Source organism: Strigops habroptila, chromosome 4 (assembly GCF_004027225.2).
Source record: "Strigops habroptila isolate Jane chromosome 4, bStrHab1.2.pri, whole genome shotgun sequence".
In the NCBI taxonomy this organism is placed as follows: Eukaryota; Metazoa; Chordata; class Aves; order Psittaciformes; family Psittacidae; genus Strigops; species Strigops habroptila.
Genome location: NC_046358.1, coordinates 56274187 through 56293975, shown reverse-complemented (window position 1 = coordinate 56293975; position 19789 = coordinate 56274187). Strand labels below are relative to the sequence as shown.

Sequence of the window (19789 nt, the reverse complement as noted above, 5' to 3'; positions counted from 1 at the left end):
AAAAGAAAAACAAAACCCCCACAAGTAACTGAAAACACTAGATTCTCTAGTCCCAAGACACCAGCCACACAGCCAGGGCTTGCTTCTACACTAGCTTCACAACACGCTCATAAGCACAGGGGACAGGGCTGGGCCACATGATTTACTCTGAGCCTGCTAACAGTGCTTAGCACCTGCTGCGGTTGATGTTGAAGGCTTTACTGCAGCTCAGCCAGCAGATCTACATGCTTACGGCGCTGATGCTGACACAAGCTCACCTCCTCTGGAGACATTCACTCAATGAACACCTGAACAGGAAATAGGTGCCTGATTCTACTTCAAGAAGCCCAGCTCAACCATAGAGAGTGAGGTTAAAGTTTGAAGGTCAGCAGCTCCCACTCCCACCTTTCGCACAGTCTCCAGTTCCTTCTGCTTGTTCTCGTTGGCCGTTTGCAGCTCTTTCATCTGCCGCTCCAGCTCTTCGTGCTCAGCTAACAGCTTCTGGCGCAACTCTTTTCGTTTCTGGCGTGCTTCTTTGTGCGGTGGAGGGCTCCCTGCTCTCAGCAGGTTTACAGTGGTCTGTATGGCTGGAAAGGAGCATTCCAGACAAAGGGAGAGGAACAGAACACCAGTGAGGGGAAATGCTACACTTTCTGGACAGCCTTAATGAATAAATACTTGTGGTGTTGTGTTCATGTATTTTTAAATCAGAAATAACTGTTGTCAGTTCTCCTAACTCTCATCAGGCTAGCTGCCAACACAAACCAAAAGTGAAAGACACCTGGCTTTCAGTATTGGCTGTGTGCCACAAGGATAAGGTCTGGCAATTCCAGTGAAACATGTCAATTCCGATACTGATTTCTAATGGGCCATGGAGGTACGAGCCACTTGTACACCTAGGTGCAAAAAAAAACCAAAACCCCAAACCAAAAACCCCAACATTTCAAGATTTCTTACTACCTAGATTCAGTGCCTCTAATGAGTTAGTAAGATGTTATCCAACATATGCATCACTTCCCTAGAGCCAACCTCAAACCCTTTATTCTTACTGATACTCCAAGGAAAACCTTCTCCCAGTAAGACAGTTGCTCTCATTCAGTTACATTCAATGAGGAAATATTCAGGGTGCAAAGCTGAGGAGTGGCAGATGAAGTCGATATTTTATTCACCTGCTACAGCTATGGAAACATATCTCCTCTTGGAACTAAGTAATCATTTGTCATACATCTGACTTTGGTGCAATTAAACACATGCTTCAGGTAAGGAGGGAAGTGCAGATGAAAGCACACAGCTCTAAACATGTAAATGCTGCACATACTTGAACGGCAGTGGCAACAGTGGCGTTGCAAGGACTTCTACCATACTCTGCAAAAAATGTACCTAACTGTCATTCGTCACATATCTGGGAAGGTGTTACAGAAGGAGTAACTTCACTGTGGGAATAGAAAAGAAAGCCCTAATGGCCATCTGTATCCTCCGCTCACCTAACCATGCTACCTCAAGCAAAACTGTAAAAGCAAAGCCAGTATTTTACAATACTGAAATGAACAAGATTTACCCTTCTTCCCAAAAGCAACAATTTCCAATGTATTTCCCCTTCCCCATCCCTAGAAGTACAGAAAAAGCAAACAACAATAACTATCCACTTCCCTTTGGTTATGGCTGCCTAAATTGAGGCACCTAAATGACAGAGATTCCCTTTACACGGATCCTTAGTTCTTCCTAAATCTCAGGCTCCTTAAAGATCCTTTCCATGTGCCCAAAATCGAGACATCAAAACTCACCAGACCAAGAACTGCAAATCTGAGTAAAGCACAGCTTCGAGACTTCAGCTTAACCTTAACTTTCACGTAACTAAGATTTCTGAAGCCTCACCTTGAATCCACTCCTGCTTCTTCTTTTTATCAGAGGCACTGATCTCAAAGCTTTTATCGAGACATTTTATGACAAAAAGGCATTTCTTTCCATCTTTATCAGGCAAGGCCTAGAATGGGTAGCAAAAGGATTAGCCCTGCGAACACTGAAATTTAAATTACATTGTCAAGTACGCATAGATATATGCAGTTATTTGTTACAGAGCCACAAATAACAGCACAAAGAACCTTTATTAAGAGTGTTTATGAACTGTTTTTTTTTAATGAAGTTACAAAAGCTGTACTAATGAAAGATATCAGAAAGATATCTTCTGATATGAGAAAGATATCAGAAGACTTCCGATACCCATACACAAAAAGGATTCATTCTTATCTTTAGAGACATTCACACTTTGTTGTTTGTTTGGTCTTTTTTTACCTCTACACAACAGTTGCCATCCAGGATGATGTCTCCCTTCTTGTCCTTCAAATCTTCACTTACATAGTAGGAAATAATATTGGGTTTTAGCACAAACCATCGTTCCATCCAATTTTTCCTTTTGTGACCTTTTTTCAGCATGTAGCCCTATAAAAAGCAAGGGATCAGCTGAAATGCCTGGCCTCTGTTGAACTGCCTGGTCTTTTGGTTACATAGCACAGCTACAGGTTAGGCAGAGAAGAGATTCAGAGCAGCCCTGAGGAGAAGGACTTGGGGTGTTGGTTGATGAGAAACTGAACATGAGCCGGCTTCAGTGTGCGCTTGCAGCCCAGAAAGCCAACCGTATCCTGGGCTGCATCAAAAGAAGCGTGACCAGCAGGTCAAAGGAGGTGATCCTGCCCCTCTGCTCTGCTCTCGTGAGACCCCACTTGGAGTACTGCATACAGTTCTGGTGTCCTTAACATAAAAAGGACATGGAGCTGTTGGAGTAAGTCCAGAGGAGGGCCACGAGGATGATAAGGGGGCTGGAGCACCTCCTGTATGAAGACAGGCTGAGAGAGTTGGGTCTGTTCAGCCTGGAGAAGAGAAGGCTGCGTGGAGACCTCATAGCAGCCTTCCAGTATCTGAAGGGGGTCTATAAGGATGCTGGGGAGGGACTCTTCTTTAGGGACTGTAGTGGTAGGACAAGGGGTAACGGGTTCAAATGTAAACAGGGGAAGTTTAGATTAGATATAAGGAAGAAGTTCTTTACAGTGAGGGTGGTGAAGCACTGGAATGGGTTGCCCAGGGAGGTTGTGGATGCTCCATCCCTGGTGCTGTTCAAGGCCAGGTTGGACAGAGCCTTGGGCCACATGGTTTAGTGCGAGGTGTCCCTGCCCATGGCAGGGGGGTTGGAGCTACATGATCTTAAGGTCCTTTCCAACCCTTACTATTCTATGATTCTATGATTCTATAAGGTCCAATAGAGCACACAGAAAAGTAAGCTCAAGACGCTAAACACTTCACCTATACACTTCCATTCCTAGTACAGGTACACTGCTAATTGTTTAGCCCATGAGAAACTACTCACTGTTCTTCTGTCCAGATTTTAAGTAACTGAGTTACCTGAAGAACTGAACAATTGTTATTATTATGCCATTATCAAGTCATTATTATGATCCTTTCTGATGCTGAAGATGGATGAATGAAGTGGGAGGTGGTGTGTCTGCTGCTGCCGTGGCAATTCCTGTGTGTCACTGCCCAAGTAAGTTATTTGGTTCCTAAATTGCAGGAACCTTTTCTGACCTAACAGTGAGATCCTATCAGCCCACAAAGATGTGCTTTTAATTGAAGTACCACTGCTGTGGAGCAACAACAGAAAAAGACAAGATTCCACTGGGCAGAATCAGCACTTCCATACAGCCATTTCCCTGAAATCTTAAAGGAGCTAATGATTACTTTCAATTTTTCTTTGTCAGCCAGAGTTAACCCTAAGTAGCCTTCAAGAGTGCACACTGCATGTGAAGGATCCAGCACCTCTTATTATAGCAAACAACTTCCAGAAGTACAGGAATGAGAAAACAAAAGCAACAAAAATGCACGCAAGAAAGGCAGGAATGTCAACGCACCATTCTTCTACCTTGAAACAGTTTCTTTCCATTCAGTAAAATGTTAAGTCATGCCTTCAGACATGATTTTAAAATAGTGAATCCCCTCCTGGCTATTAACTTCAACACTGATATATGCTTAACTCAAAGTTTCCTTGTTTATTTCCCCTCAGTAACTTAACCCTATTGGCAATGACTGTTAAAATCATAAAGCTGACACTTTTGTATTCCCACCACCAAATATACACCAGAGTTAACTCTGAAGTCAAAGACACAATTCATCCTCTCTCCTTAACTTTAAAGCACATAATCCTCCATTAAATTAGCCACTAAGGACAGTTATGTCCTCTTTGATGACCTTTAATGTTTAGTTTTCTTCAGTCAAGCAGAGACGTGTTCAAGGCCAGGCTGGATGCGGCTTTGAGCAACCTGGTCTAGTGGAAGGTGTCCCTGCCTGTGGCAGGGGGTTGGAACTAGATGACCTTGAAGGTCCCTTCCAACCCAAACCATTATATGATTCTATGACATTTGCCATTGCTAAGACTCACCTGTAATACTTTAATGACAGCTGTTACTAGAAGTCAGTCTTGTGTGGATGCACACCCCAGTGACAGATGTGGGCCTGCATCTACACACTGTAAATCCAGCCTGTTATGGGATATTCCCGGGGACAAAGCAGAAGCACCTCTCTCCTGGGAGTGGCTCTACCCTGCCAACATACCTATTTAGCTGCACCCCACTGAAGAAACTATACCATATAGGATACTTCAATGAGTACATTAGAAAAACTGGTAATAGAACCATACTCCTGGTATCTTTATTGGATGGGATATAGGAAGACTGGTGATGCCTGGATTTTACCTTAAAGGAACAGAGTTGTACCTTGATTTAAACAACACCAAGTTTTCACTCACAGTATTTTATTTTCTTTGAAACATAATCCACTCAGCTTCCGATATGAGAAAAACATTTGTAAGCCTTAACAAAACTATTTCAAAAGAAGATAAGCCCATAACTTTGCCACTGAGCTTTACATAAATAAAAGAATAAAAATTATAATCTTCTGTAATGACAATAAATAGGCTGGTATTATGAACAAATCATCCAGCTTGACCTCTATTGAGTATTAACATATCTAAAATAAAAGCAGCAATACTAAATGCAGTTACACTAGTAACCCTGTTACATGTTACCCAGTGTCGCTATAGCAATTCAAAAACTCTCTCATGGAAAAGGATGCACAGAGAATGTTGTAATAATTGGTCACTCTTTCAGGCATTTTTAGTTATCTTATCCGGGCCACTGCTGTGACCTAGTCAGTTTTTAATCTAGAGTTTTACCAGTATTTCTGCTATATCTACCCTCTCTGAAACCATAATCCCCCGTTACTTTCATACTTATGTCTGGCTTCTAACTTCAGAAAAAAGTCAAATCACCGATGAAACCAGAACACCTACATCAACATAGCTATGAACAAGCCATACAGAAAGCACTGTACTCCAAGTATTCCAGATTAAGAGGATGGAAAAAGTTGGAAAGGAGACCATTTTTCTGTAATGGCTTTTAGCTACAGCAATTTTTGACACAAGACAACAAATAAATGTGTTGTGACATATTCAAGTCAAAAGCGTCTTTCTGTACAGGTCTGAGGGAAATTAAAAGTTAGGACAGTTGGAGCAGCTCTTTCGTTTAAAAAACTAAGCAAAAAAAGAAACACCCCCCTACACATACAGCTTATCTGTGCTCAGCTTTTCTAGCCAGTTAAATGTGGCCAGAACCAAGGCCGTGCCTATTCCCCTGTGCCATCCCACCCCCTGCTCCAAAGCAGGAACGTGCAGAAACAGCTTTGTCTGCCGCCTCTGCGCTCGGGTCTGAGGTCTGGGTGGTCACAAGGGCACGTGAAGGACTCCCGCAGCTTCTATCCATAATGCCTTCAGTGTAGGTCATAACCAGGTGCTTTTCCCCCTCCTGACACACTGAATTTGCTTTCAAAGCCAAGTCAGACTGGTATTTTCCCCTCAAACTGCTGCAAAACCTTCACCTATTATTTCAGCGCAGCAGCAGCTTCTCATCTTGCAAGAGCCCACTGACAATGCCTGGAGATCTTTTCACACCAACTACCATGTGACAGGACACGTCTTTCAGAAAACTAGTATCATCACAAATGTAACTATCACTGCTACCCTCCGCAGGCCTCAGAGATCCAGGATAAGCGTACAATAAAAAGGGTAGTAAGACACTTGGCTACAACATGTCATTCATTAATACCTTGAAGTAATCATAGACTTTAATAAACCGAACCAGACACCTGTAAGTCACACAAGGAACTCCGTCCTCCATTAGGCCAGTGACTATCCAGGAGGCGTTGGGCCAAATCTTGACACAAACTATTTTTATGTGTCAAGGAACTATTCAAAGACACTCAGACATCCTTGGGAAAGAGGCGCAGCCACCGAGAGAGGAAAGGAAGGAGACAGTAAAAAAAAAAAAAAAAAAAGGGGGGGCGAGGGTGGGGGTGTGAAGAGCGAGCCACAACGCAGTATCAAAACTGAAAAGAAATCCGATTTCCTCACAGTCCTCAAGTGAAAGGACTGACCTGACACTGGTTATTTTATTTTCATGGTATTAAACACTAGAATGACTTCATTTTGCCCTCAACTGACTATGTGTCCCCAGCCCTCACCTCTAACAGGCAACCAGCAGTTAACAAAAATAGACGTTTGCATTGTTCTGTGGATATTCTGAAAGAATTTCCTGTGCCAAGACTTTCTGATGATTTCTTCAGAACAGCTTAGGAAAGCCTGCCAAGAAAGCCTTTGTTTCTCTCCTCACCAAGAATCCAAAAAATCAAAGATGAAAAAAATTCTCTGTCAGGTAAAAGTCAGTTTTAAAGAGTTCTCTAGATAAGCTCTGCTGTGACAGCTTCTTTCCATTAAAGAAATGCAGTTTCTAAAGCCATTCCTAAACTGATAATCCAGCCGCTGGAAATCCAAAGAAACTGATGATTGACAGATGTTTGATAAGAATATGAAGGCCAGAATGACTTCTTGTGTTTAAGAACCAGTAAGCTGTCAGTCACATAGCCTCTAAGCAGAACAAGAAGAGAGGGAGCTCTGGAACTCTGCTACACCTTTTTGCCCTGTTGAAGTGGTACAACTTAGAAGCAGACCTTTCAGCTGGAGCAATACCTCTGTCCAGAAGCCCTTGTCTGCATACAGACATTATCACCAGCACAACTTTTATTTGCTATAATCTAACTGAAACTAAAAACCAGCATCTTCTACGATTGAAGAGTTGTCACCAGTTTAAGAACTGACAATGTGTTGCAGCTATGCTGCCAGCTAACAAGCAGTTCATACTAGCTAACAAGCAGTTCATACTATAAAAAGGCTGTATTTCAAGTCAGAGCACACGTCTTTTAAAAACAAACTCTCCCAACAAGCAACTCAATCATAATAGTGTAACAATTACAACAATCTGAACAGTAGCACAATTTCTTTTTTATAAAAATAAGCTCAAATTAAAGAAACCTTATAAGTAATTTACTTAATTTCCCCCTGCTCATTATCCATCAGGTAAAGAAATTTCAGTAAAAGTTGAACATTTTCTAATTATGCAATAAATTATTCTACTTCAAAGCATTATTTCTCTGTGGTTCTTACCTGTTTGAGTACATCTAATATGAGCTCATTAAAGACTTCGTTGATTGCCATGGACACCGTCTGTTGGTCCATTCCTTTACTAAACTGCCCGCTGCCAATGAGATCAATCAGCTCCCATGCAGAAAGACCTTCTCGACTGGTGTTGAGAGCAATCTTGTAATGGTCAAACTGCTCCTGCTGCCAGCCTGCTCCCATTGCTTCGGTGAGTTTTTTAAGTAAATATTCAATCTGGAGAGAAACACAAACAGAAATCAATCATTTTCAGCAGGCATGGCAACCGAGTGTTTTGGAGGTGTAAATTAAGCTTCCCTAGAGACTATGATTACAGCTGGATTCCTGCGTTCACATGTAGGCCCCTAAGTGTAGGTGGTTTAGTTAGCAAAGAGTTTAGGCTCCTGTCTCAGTTGAACTTTTGACTGCCAAGCCCTTCCTGCAGCTACTCTCTTCATCATAAAGAAACAAAGAATTGAACTCTTTTAATATTTTAGATTCCTACAGAACATATGGGACCTTCCCTGCAACAGCTTCCAAACCATGGTTTGGAACCGTGGCTGGAGTGTGAGAAAGCAAGAAGTTTCAAAAAGTATTCTGGTAAGATAAATAGCAAACAAATTAGAAAAAGTAAGAAAAGATGGCAGTTTGGACAAGAAGTGAAATGAAAAACTACCAAGGTATGATCACCTATCTTAGTCTTCATCGACCCCTCTTCTCTAGCTCTCAAGCACTGGACACAATCTTGGCAGATGTATCAAGAGAAGTAAAAGGACATATTTTTCACATCCGCTTTTATTGTTTCCAAAATAAAATCTCCTTTTCCTTTAATCTTTTATCATTCTGTAAGCATTACCATACACAGGGTAATAACACTAGTCAAAATAAACACAAGAATGGAAAAGAGGGAAAGAAAGCTGGGTTTCTTCTGTTGTCTGGGGCTTTTTTTTATGCTGTTTTAAACTCATCACTGTTCGCTCTTTAAACTGGTTCCCAATATTTTAAACTAAGCCCATCTACAGCTTTGAGCACATGTAAAATGCTTTTAATGGCTCTTTAAACAAAATAATTGGCGAGAGCCTTCCTACAAAGACCTCTACAAAACAAAGTAAAAGCCAGGTTTCTAAGTTTCTAGGACTGAAGTCACAGGATACCAATTAGAGCATTTAACCCAGTTTTGAAGACAGACCAAGCTAATGTGGCTGCCTGCCATCTCGGGTAATGGCTCACACTGTGTTTCTTCACTTCACGACCTTCAGCAACCAGCAAAGCCACCTGCGCCCTCCCTACGGAGGAAGCCTGGGGAAAGGGTGCTCAGTAACCCCGCGCCAGCCCACCGCAGGGACAGGGAAGCACCAGCTCCACCGAGGGCTGGCCTTTCCCTCCAGTCACCACAAGACAGCACAGAGCCACGTCCTGGTAGGTCAGTCCACAAAACCCCAGCGAGGGCTCATCCCAGCTGCCCCGCTTCTGTACAGGCAGGAGGGATGCCACATGGCGGGAAATGCACAGTGCCTGGTGCACGGACATGGGGAGGGAAAGCAACACAATCCTTTCAGGTTTTGCCTGTGCATGTGGAAGTAACACAGGATTCCTCAAGTGCTGGTTTCCTGAAGGTCAGTCCTTCAGGACAGCCTGCTCCACTTTCAGTTTACCTATTTTAGGTGTGGTTTTGGAAACACTAAGTGACTCAGGAGTCTGAATCCTGTTACCAAAAATGACTAAGCTGTACAACATGAACTCATTGAAAAGTGGTGGAAACCAAATGATTTCTAGGACTTCATTTATCTAATCACCAATGCTGGTTCACCTCCGTTCCTCAGCAATGCTTGAAAACACAATGTAATTTCTCCTACAAGTAAGAAAAACCCTGGCTGAGAGAAAAAGATGATGTTTGACCACAGAACAAATTGATTTTCCAGCTACAGCTCATAGTCACCTTTCAGCTGGTCTAACAGGCTTTTGAGCACCCAGCAGTCTCTGCGTAAGAGATTTGGGAGTACAAAGAAATAAAGTGTTTTTTCCCCACGGATTTCACCACAAGGCCTCAAGGTTTTGATGTAGCATGCATGCTGATCTTGTGGCAGCTGCTGCTTCTCTCTCTTGCAACTAGTACAGTTGTAAACCCTTTCCTTTCCCTCATATCTGTGATCAAGAAACACACAAGTGTGTAAGAGAACACACTCAACTGTCAAAGCAGTAAATTACCAAAATCACCCTGCAGATGGGTGGGCTTTTCTTACTGTTTCAGCTCAGTAAGAGTTCTTAGACTCAGCCCCTACTCTAGTATCACGTGGACTAATGCTGCAGTAAAATGGAGAAGCTACTGAATGCTGCTGCACTGTCTAGAGGAACGTTCCTGCTCCGCTGAATGAGCAGCAAGTGCATACGAACTGCAAGGCAGGAACTGGGGGAGCAAAGTCCCTCCCACTGTAAGTGAAGATCAGGTTCATGACCATTTGAGGAACCTAAACATACATAAGCCTATGGGACCTGACGAGATCCATCCCAGAGTCCTGAGGGAGTTGGCTGATGCAGGTGCCAAGCCACTCTCCATGATACCTGAGCAGTCATGGCAGTCGGGAAAGGTCCGTGGTGACTGGGAAAAGGGCAATATCACACCCATTTTTTAAAATGGTGGAAAGGAGGACGCTGGGAACTACCAACCTCACCTCTGTGCCTCAGAAGATCATGGAACAGATCCTTCTAGAGCTATGCTAAGGCACATAGAGGACAGGGAGGTGATTCAAGACAGGCAGCAAGGCTTCACTAAAGGCAAGTCCTGCCTGACCAAGCTAGTGGCCTTCTGTGATGGAGTTACTACATTAGTGGACAAAGAGTGGGCTACGGATGTTGTCTATCTGGGCTTCTGTAAAGCCTTTTACACAGTCCCCCACAACATACTTCTCTCTAAACTGGAGAGATATGGATTTGATGGGTGGATGAGGAATTGGCTGGATGGTTGCATCCAGAGGGTAGCGGTCAATGGCTCAGTGTTGGGATGGACACTAGTGACAAATGGCATCCCTCAGGGGTCTGTACTGGGACCAGTACTGTTTAATATCTTCATCAGTGACATGGACGGTGGGATTGAGTGCACCATCAGCAAGTCTGCAGATAATACGAAGATGAGTGGTGCAGTCAACACTCCCGAGGGATGGGATGCCATTCAGAGGGACTTGGACAGGCTCAAGAGATGGGCCCATGTGAACCTCATAAGGTTCAATGGGGCCAAGTGCACAGTCCCGCACCCGGGGCAGGGCAACCCCCGGTATCAAATCAGGATGGGGGATGAAGGGATTGAGAGTATGTCTGAGGAGAAGGACTTGCGGGTACTGGTGGATGAAAGACTGGACATGAGCTGACAATGTGCGCTTGCAGCCCAGAAACCAACCATACCCTGGGCTGCATCTAAAGAAGTATGGTCAGCAGGACAAGGAAGGTGATTCTGCCCCTCTACTCTGCTCTGGTGAGACCCCACCTGGAGTACTGCGTCCAGTCTGGAGTCCTCAGCATAGGAAAAGACATGGACCTGTTGAAGAGGGTCCAGAGGAGGGCCACAAAAATGATCAGGAGGATGGAGCACCTCTCCTGTGAGGATAGGCTGAGGGAGTTGCGGTCTTCTGCCTGGAGAAGGGAAGACTCCAGGGAGACTTTACTGCAGCCTTTTAGTTCTTAAAAGGAGTCTATAAGAAAGATGGGGAAAGACTTTTTAGAAGGGCCTGCTGCGCTAGGACGAGGGGTGATGGTTTTAAACTAAAAGAGGAGAGATTCAGGCTGGATGGAAGGAAAAAATTCTTTACAACAAGGGTGGTAAAATACTGGAACAGTTGCCCAGAGAGGTGGTGGACACACCACCCCTGGAGACATTCAAGACCAGGCTGGATGTGGCTCTGGGCAACCTAGCCCAGTTGAAAATGTCCCTGTTCACTGCAGGGGATTGGACTAGATGACCTTTGAAGGTCCCTTCCAAGCCGAACTATTCTATGATTCTATATCCCTCCAAGATGTGGCTGTTGTATCCTTCTCATAAAGACTGCCTTAAGAGAAGACAGGCTAGCCAGGCACAAAATACACCTCCAGGGTGGGTACAGGAGTTGTAGAGAGCACTGCTTTTCATTTCAGATCCACTGAGGCATTTCAGTTTTTTGAGCTCCTCATTCAATTCTTACTAGCAAAGATATGATCTGAACAGAGACCTCTGCAAAAGCGGCATTCAATCTGTACACAAGGGCTAACTGAGAGAGAGGGTATGAGGTTTGTGGTGACCAGCAGAGGTGACTTTCAGCTCAGTGCCTGCCATGTGAGGAAGGCACCCTGGGCAGGGCACACCTGCACACCCGCTTCACCCCCTCTACACAGGCTGCGTGTCCAGGCCTTCTCCTCACAGTGCCAGGGCTCTGCTTGCCATGGGCACCACTGCTCACATCCAGACTCTTCAACACAAGTCATAAAACAATGCTTTGCACTAGTTCCACACACAGCTCTGAATTACTGACGTTAATATAATCACATGAGAGCAAGGAAATTTCAGCATGCCCTCCCAGGCAGCCAACATGGAACTTTTACTAGATTTTCAGTAACAAATTCCTTTAAAAAACAAAACAAAACAAACTTTAAAATGTGCTTTGCTGATTTTCACTCTCCAAAATCCTTAAGTCAAAAAACTAATCCAAGGCTTTTGAGCACCAATTACAATAAATCCTCAGCATTCAGTTAAGGGCAGGAAGCAGCTTACTTCCTACTCCACACAAGTTTTACAGGAAAAAAACCCCAACATCCCAAAAAAGTCTTTCACGGCATGCAAGAACAGAAGCACTGTGAACTTGTTTCAAAACAAACCTCCTAAAACCTGGATTTGATGAGCTGAAACAAGCTCTGGCATTGACGCAGAAATAACTTTTTCCCCCACATTCAAAACATGTTCTGCCACTCAGCTCAGTTCCTCTGAACAGCATCAGTTCTGAACTATGATCCTGTACTTTAGTTGAAAGGAAATCTAAAATAACTGAGGCTTAATTAGGTAGATAATATAACTGCCCGAATTCTAAACAGTAATTAAAAAAAAAAAGTCATTAAAACTTAATGAACTTTCAAATGTATTGTTCCAAGATTTCACAACCTGTTACACTGCTTGAGGCATGCAGCTCTCGAATTCCTGTGGTTAATTATCTCAAAGTACTACGACTCACTTGCAGACAAAGGGACACACACAAGAAATCATACCCAAATAGACTTCCTCACTTTTTTGCTTTATAGCCTGAAGAAGAAACTCTTGGCTAGTACATGTTATCATGTAATGCACTAAAAATGCATCAACATATCCTTTCCTTTAATGTCATCTGTACACATTTCACCTTATTTTGATTATTAGAACAGATTTAAACATTTACCAAGTCACTAATATGACCACAAATATCCTATAATCCCATTAAAGTACATAAAATGTCTCATTATTTTAAAATACATTAACTCTTCTTAACTGAAAAAGGACCTGTGCATATTACAATTTAATTTCAAAAAAAAAAAAAAAATACAAAAAATAGAAAAAAAAAATCAAGCTTTATCTTGCATTCAGGTAAGTACGTGGCTAACCAAAGTCCCCAGAAAAATTTTACCTAACATTATCTACTCAATAGCAACAGCGAGTGTTGTGGTGGGGTATAAATGTGGAACAGTGCGAGGTAAATATAAAGAAATAAGTTGGATCAATGTGGAAGCAAATAAGAGACCATTCATTATGTGCTCAAATGAGGAACCTCTGAGAGCAAACGTTTCCCCTCCTCCACAAAGAGACATGTCAACTCAGCAAATAACTGACAAATGCAGTCTACTGACTCAAACACAACCTACTTTCGTGGTTTAAAAAGTAGAGTGCCGAAAAGCAAATGTGAAGCAACATTTGCTGCTATTCTGACTGGACCTGACTTTTTGATACAGACATAAAAACACGTGGTGTTGCTAGCACTACATACACCAGCATGGACCAACTGGTTCCACAGTATGACAAACAGCTTCCATCTCAAATCAACCGAAGCTTTTCAGCCAGAATTTTGCCAAGCAAAAATTATATCTAGAACAGCAGCTCTTTAACATGAGCTATGCAGCCTATCTGGAATCTTCTTTCAGAGGGCACTTTATTTTACTATGTTTCAACACCCATTTGTTGGTCTTTTCCAGGTATTCCTGGCACTACCCTCCATGTGGAATGGAGTATTATAGATATTTCACATATTTTTCTGATATACAAGTGGGTCTCTTGGAAGATGAAAAATGAAAAATAATGTCAAGGAGGCCTTTATGCCCAACAAAGCATGGCAGACAAGGCTATTCTTGTCTATATGAACTATTCAGTAATAGTTTTTATTACAGAATTTTTAAATTTAAATAAGGTTTGTGATATTAACAGAGCAGATGTAAAAAGTCTATTCACATTGTACAGAATTCTGTGGAAACATATGTTACTGGGCAAGAGAGATAAAAGCAATCATATCGCCTTTCACAGTCATCATCAATTCCTTCTTTTCATCCCATCAGAACATCACTTTTAAGTTAAATATTTGTTTATTCCTTTCCACCAACAAAACTATGTTCATTATCCAGTGTAAACCGCTACCTTTCTTTTTAAAATTAAATTAGCATTAAGTAGTGTAATAAAGTTCAATTCAAAAAACAGTGTAACACAAATCCTAAAAACAATCTGCAGCATAAGCTGAAAACTTATTTTTTGCATCAACTGAGGAAAAGAGTAGTGAAATGGGAAGAACTGATGCAAGTTGTGACAAAAATCTTTCTAACCATCATCATGATGATGTAGAGATCACGGGTCAATTAAAACCCCACACAAGGAGCTTTCACTCTAGTTGTATGAGTTTTGATTTTATCTCTGAACAGCCAAGGTTCGATTCCCAGTGTTTCATTTACTGTATCAGTTTCTGATACTAGAATGCAGAACAAGGAAGCAAACATGACCACAACAAACCTTTTTCTGCAAGAAATGCGTCCAGAAGAATCACCACTGGACAGCTTCAGACTTTCACCTCCTCAGCCTACAAAACATCATCTCATTTTCAAATACACAGAAAGCCTCACACATTTTGGACTCTCTCTGCCCTAACTAGGAGGATTAGAAATGCCTTAATATAATAATAAATAAAATAATATAAATATATAATAAAATGTATTAATACAGTTGAAGGATACAGGACAAGGGAAAAATTACTGCACAAGTCTCCTTTCCTCAAGAAGGCAGGCTTAAAAAGCAAAGACAACAAATACACTTGGCTTATCTAAAACAAGTTACGCGAACACTGGATTACAACACACAAAGAGCGTGCAGCTTGCAGTGTACATATCTGCGAGTTTCACCATTACAGATGGCTCAGAAACACAGCTAACCACATACCACAGCTTTCAGGTGATAAAGCATTCCCAAGGCTGCAGTCACATGTCCAGAAATAAGAACGTGTTTGGAAATATTTTTATAAAACATAAAATATCTGGTTAAACAATACCAAGGCACACAAACAAGCCTGTAACAACTAAGAGGTGAGCTGGAAGGAAAGCTCCTGACAGACTAGAAATATTTCTCCCCTTACAACTACAGTTCTCTCCACCTTTCTTCCCTTTATTTTATCCTTCTGGTGGAACAGATAATGCCTGTAAGAGCTGAAGGAAACACACGCATCTGGGATGTCTGCATCTCAGATGATCTAATGGAAAAGATCGGCTGAGGGGATTGGAAGAAGCTCCAACCCGGCCCCCTGCCTTCCAGATGCATTAGCAGTACAGCTGCTTGGTAAAGCTCTGCCCACTGCACCAGGGGCCAGATCTGTTATTAGCTGAGAATTTTATTAATTCTGAAAGCTGTCCATCAGGACTAATTTTAACTAAACCAAATAAATACGGCATTGTTTTCCTCCAGTCCATCTGCACCTCTCTGTGATACCGCATTTACCCACTTGACAGAAGTGTTTTACTCTGTGCATACCAAGGCTCATCACTTGAAAGAGGAGGGAGGCTTTGAGATTTGATACCATTTTGTATTTCCCTGGGACATGAGCACCTTTGCAAAAAAGACATTCATGAATCTCTGTTCTTTCTAACTCTCCTAGGGGCTCCCAGCTACCCACCAGTACCACACTGGAGCATGAGGCCATTACCAGCTGAGCCCAGTGCCCCCGCACAGGCACCAGCTCCTGCCTCTCTGTGACCTGACTTCTCCCTGTAACAGAGGGATCCTCTCAAGCTTGAAGTTACATCCCAAAACTGCATGCCCGAACCCAAGCCCATCCCCATGCAGGACTTTACTGACCTTATTTCCCTCAAGCGCAGAGCCACCATCTTCCCTCCATGGCAGGTGAAAAGCTGTCTGGCTTTCAGTCTGGTCTCTGCTAAAGAAGCAACTTCTGGCCCTTGTGTCACCTCTCCATTGCTTTCAAATCCCTCTTTGTAACTGCTTTCCTCCCTTTGCTCTTTCTAAAGCTTTCCTCAGCCTGTGTCTACAGAAACCTACGTCTCTGTAGCCTGTTTTCCCTTTCTGGTTGAGCTGCAGCTGCTCGCAATTTGCTGCCCATTCAGCACCTGGGCAGGGAATCAAGACTTAACACTTTGCAGATGGGGGTAACAGCCCCACCGCAATTATGTCTAAAATGAAAGGCCTAGCACAGTGGCACTAGTGCAAAAGTACACAACACAGGCAAGAACAAAGGACAGCAGCCTCCATCTTTAGTCAGTGCAGTTTAAATGAAGTTTCACTTTATTTGCACTGCACGCCTCCACCCAAGCTGGAGAGCTTTCCAGATATGAAATTGTTCAAATGAGCGCAGAAACCACTTATTAAAAAAAAAAACCAAACATCAAACTTCACCAGAAAATGAGACTTCCAAGTAGGTCTTAAAGAGCAGCTCATCCAAGAAAGAGGAAGAGAAGGCATCCTCATAGCCACATGAAGTTGTATCAACACATTCACTGGAGACCTAAAAAATTCTCTCTGTTATAATCTTCTCATCTACAAGATGGTTTGCAAAAACCTTCAAGGGATCACTCTTCTAACCCAAAAGTATGAGGCAAGTTTCCTAGTTACTTCTAAAGGGAAAGCAAAATCTGTGAAACCCAAAAGCCTACAAGGTGGAAGGGAGGGAGGAGGGGAAACAGCTGAATCCCACACAAAGGACTCTGAGCCAGAAACTGCAGTAAATTGTGTGTTGCAATATTCTCAGCCAACAGTAAGAGCAACAGACAGGGAGGGAAGGAAAGCTTGCTCCCTGGCTCGGAAGCTGTAGTCACCCATGAGAGGTTTACACTGCTCTCACCAAAACACAAACATCACAGAAGAGCGATGCTTCCATCACCCTTCTCTGTTCTTCACTCTGTAAAAATCCCCTCAGTTTATACATGATGTGCAAGTCCTTTTGTAATTAAATGAAATGCTGCAATATAATGAGGACTAAACATAAAATCAAGCTTTATTATGAACTCAAGAGGCAGAAAAAGTAAATAGAAAGAAAAATACCTTTAGTCGGTAAATCTGGAGGTCAGATTTAACATAAGAAAACCTCAGACATAAGAACTTAAAAACCAGATATGAATGATCACACAGAGAAAAAGCAACACTGACCGAAACTGAGACTTTGCGTTTTTACTTTTGGAGTTTTGTGTAAAAGGGCAAATGAGTAAATGTGTAATTTTCTAGAAGCACAAAGAACCTCACAGAGGACCAATGCAAACAGACAGCATTCCTCCACGAGCTGATTACATTACCTGTGTGGTCTAAGGCAAAAGGTTAGAGTGAATACAGGCATTGTGTCTGATAAGAACAGAGCAGCCTTTCTTTGCCAGGCTCTTTAAGCTTTCTTTAAACAGTATTGTGCAATTTAAACCCTGCTGTAATCGAGGAGATGCAGACACAGATCCACCCTAAGAATTGCAAAAATATTCCAAATAGAAGAATCATACAGGTCAACCCTGGACATTAAGGATGGGAAGGAGAGCAAACAACAGTAGCTATGAAATTTGGAAAACCTCTTTTTGGCTCAGAGCTAACTCTGCAGCACATCTGCCAGCAAACACATTGTCATTACGTGGCATCAGCTACAGAAGGCATCACGAATCTGGGGGCTTGCTTAGTGGAGGGGTAGCAAGTGAGCAATGCCAATACTCCAGAGCTGGCAGGGCTGAGGCTTTTAACCATGCAAACAAATAAGGAGATGTGAAATATCTACCCTCAGGTAAGCCAGGCTGTGCAGTGGGGAACACAATGACAAACCAGAGACATAGATTTGAGTCCCAGTTCTGACATTTATCAGTGGCTCCGACCTTATAAAGCCAAATCTGGCACAAATTAAGCTGTCTTAGCTTTTATAACTATTATGCCCATCTCCCAGAACTGACAGAAAAAACAGAAAAGCAAGGAAAAAGACTGTTCCATTTGTCATGGGAATACAGCATACCAGGTAGGGCCCTGTCACCACCAGTCTGGCAAAATCCAAAACACTGCAGAGTGAAAGTCTCCTAAAAAGTGAGTGATAAGGAAAAAATGAGCAATTTATTTTGATGGGGGCGTTACCTGTACTTCATGGTTTGGCACAACAGCTTGGAGTCCAACGGTTATGTCGCAGCGGCATGTAAATCATGCTTTGATTCCTGACTGTTCAATAATTTGCAAATACTTATTAATCAGTACTCTGGTGCTGAAGTGCAAACCCCTGGGATTTCTGTAAGCAGTTTCAAGAGAGATTACTTATGCCTACAGTTCTGATCTTTCTGCCTCTTCCCTCACCCTTCCCAAAGGGGAGAATACTGGAGATACTGAAATCTTTCTTTAGGGTTAAAATACCTATTTGCGCGTTGCCCATACTTGTTCATGAATTTATAGTACAGAGAGATCTCTCTCGTTTTGTTCTCTCAACCATTTCAAGCAAGAGTGTTCAGGTGGTGGCTGCTTTTGATCAGAAATAGACATCACCAGAAAAGTTCATACTTCTCCTTTTCATCAGGAAGGTGACATGAGACTAAAGACTCATCTTGCAAGTCACGGTAACACAGAGCAGAGGGAGAATTTATTTTCAGAATCACACTGATGCACTAACTGTGCAAAATCTTAAGCACATATATGTAAGCACAGTGACTAAAGATCACATACCTATACTACTCATGAACGAAGCAAGAACCTCAACAGCTCCGAATGCTGGCACAGGACTAGCATCCCGATCACCAGTCAGTCCTCACAAAAGGCAAAATAAACTTTTTACTGGGGGACAAGCAGCATGTCCCATTTAGTCTAGGCTGTTTAAATGACAGACGAAGATAGCTATCAATATCTAAAGTAACCGGTGGGAATCCCACATATGCACCCTGGAAGACAAAGAAAAGCATCCGAGGCCTTACATTATTAAAAGAGGAGAATAAAAGTTTAATATAAAACAATTATTTTCTCTTAAATCTCTAGAGAGTAGCAAGCATTAACATATTTCAACTGGGACATGAAGCAAATTGGTGTTAAACAGCTTAAGTTTTTGTTTCTTACCTCCTCAGGTACAATGATTAAAGGGTATTTGTCCTCTGATAAGAAGTTAAAAATAACCCACACTTTAAATGCATCTTCATCACTAATCAGCAAAGGACTTTTAGAGAGGTTCTTTTTAGCACAGAGAGTCCAGCACATCCTGTTAAATTCAACTTTGTCAAAGTTTCCTTGAACCTAAAATGAAAAAATCGAACAACAACAAAATAAATTAATATGCACAAACGACACAGAGTAACAGACAAAGTTTACCGGGCATACAAAAATGTCATGCAAAAAGCACTGACAAAATTCTAGTTTGCAAGAAACATCATGGCCCAAAAAGAGCACTGTAGCAGACTGGTCTGACTTACTGCATGAGGTCAACTAAGGAATTTCTTCCAGCAAAATCTACATCCAACCTCCAATTTCTGGTCAAGTTATTAACAGCCTGACTTCATGTGAAGGAGACTACAGTGCAGCCTGTGTTTCCTCCAGCACATTAAGCTTTTGCTTCCAAACTACCTTCATAACTGTCTTAAGTTTCCAAATGCCCTTCTATTGCACTGAGTTACTGAGATGTTTATAGAGCAAATCTTGAAACCAATATAGCCAAAACTACACGTGGATATGCTAAAAGACACATTGGAACAATAGCTGGGAAAGACCTTTAATATGTTTTTCCACTTCATGTTACTCAAACATAACTCTTGTAGGATATTTATAAACATACAAACATTTTTTCTCAAATGCTGATCCACTTAAAATCTTTTGTT

General features: G+C 42.2%; 1 protein-coding gene across 5 annotated transcripts in view; it reads right to left on the bottom strand.

Annotated features, from left to right (window-relative positions):
- Window positions 1-19789, bottom strand: part of SWAP70 (switching B cell complex subunit SWAP70) — a 51545-nt gene that overhangs the window by 10760 nt on the left and 20996 nt on the right. For 2 of the 5 annotated variants that reach the window (XM_030482926.1, XM_030482925.1), the window contains exons 3-7: window positions 19038-19211; window positions 7520-7747; window positions 2272-2418; window positions 1855-1963; window positions 385-566 (exon numbers count right to left, since the gene is read on the bottom strand). In XM_030482926.1, coding sequence (XP_030338786.1) covers window positions 385-566; window positions 1855-1963; window positions 2272-2418; window positions 7520-7747; window positions 19038-19211 — 840 coding nt within the window. Of the gene's footprint in view, window positions 1-384; window positions 567-1854; window positions 1964-2271; window positions 2419-7519; window positions 7748-11842; window positions 12101-19037; window positions 19219-19789 lie in introns of those variants that run through there. The other 3 variants (XM_030482927.1, XM_030482928.1, XM_030482929.1) reach the window with 2 other exon arrangements.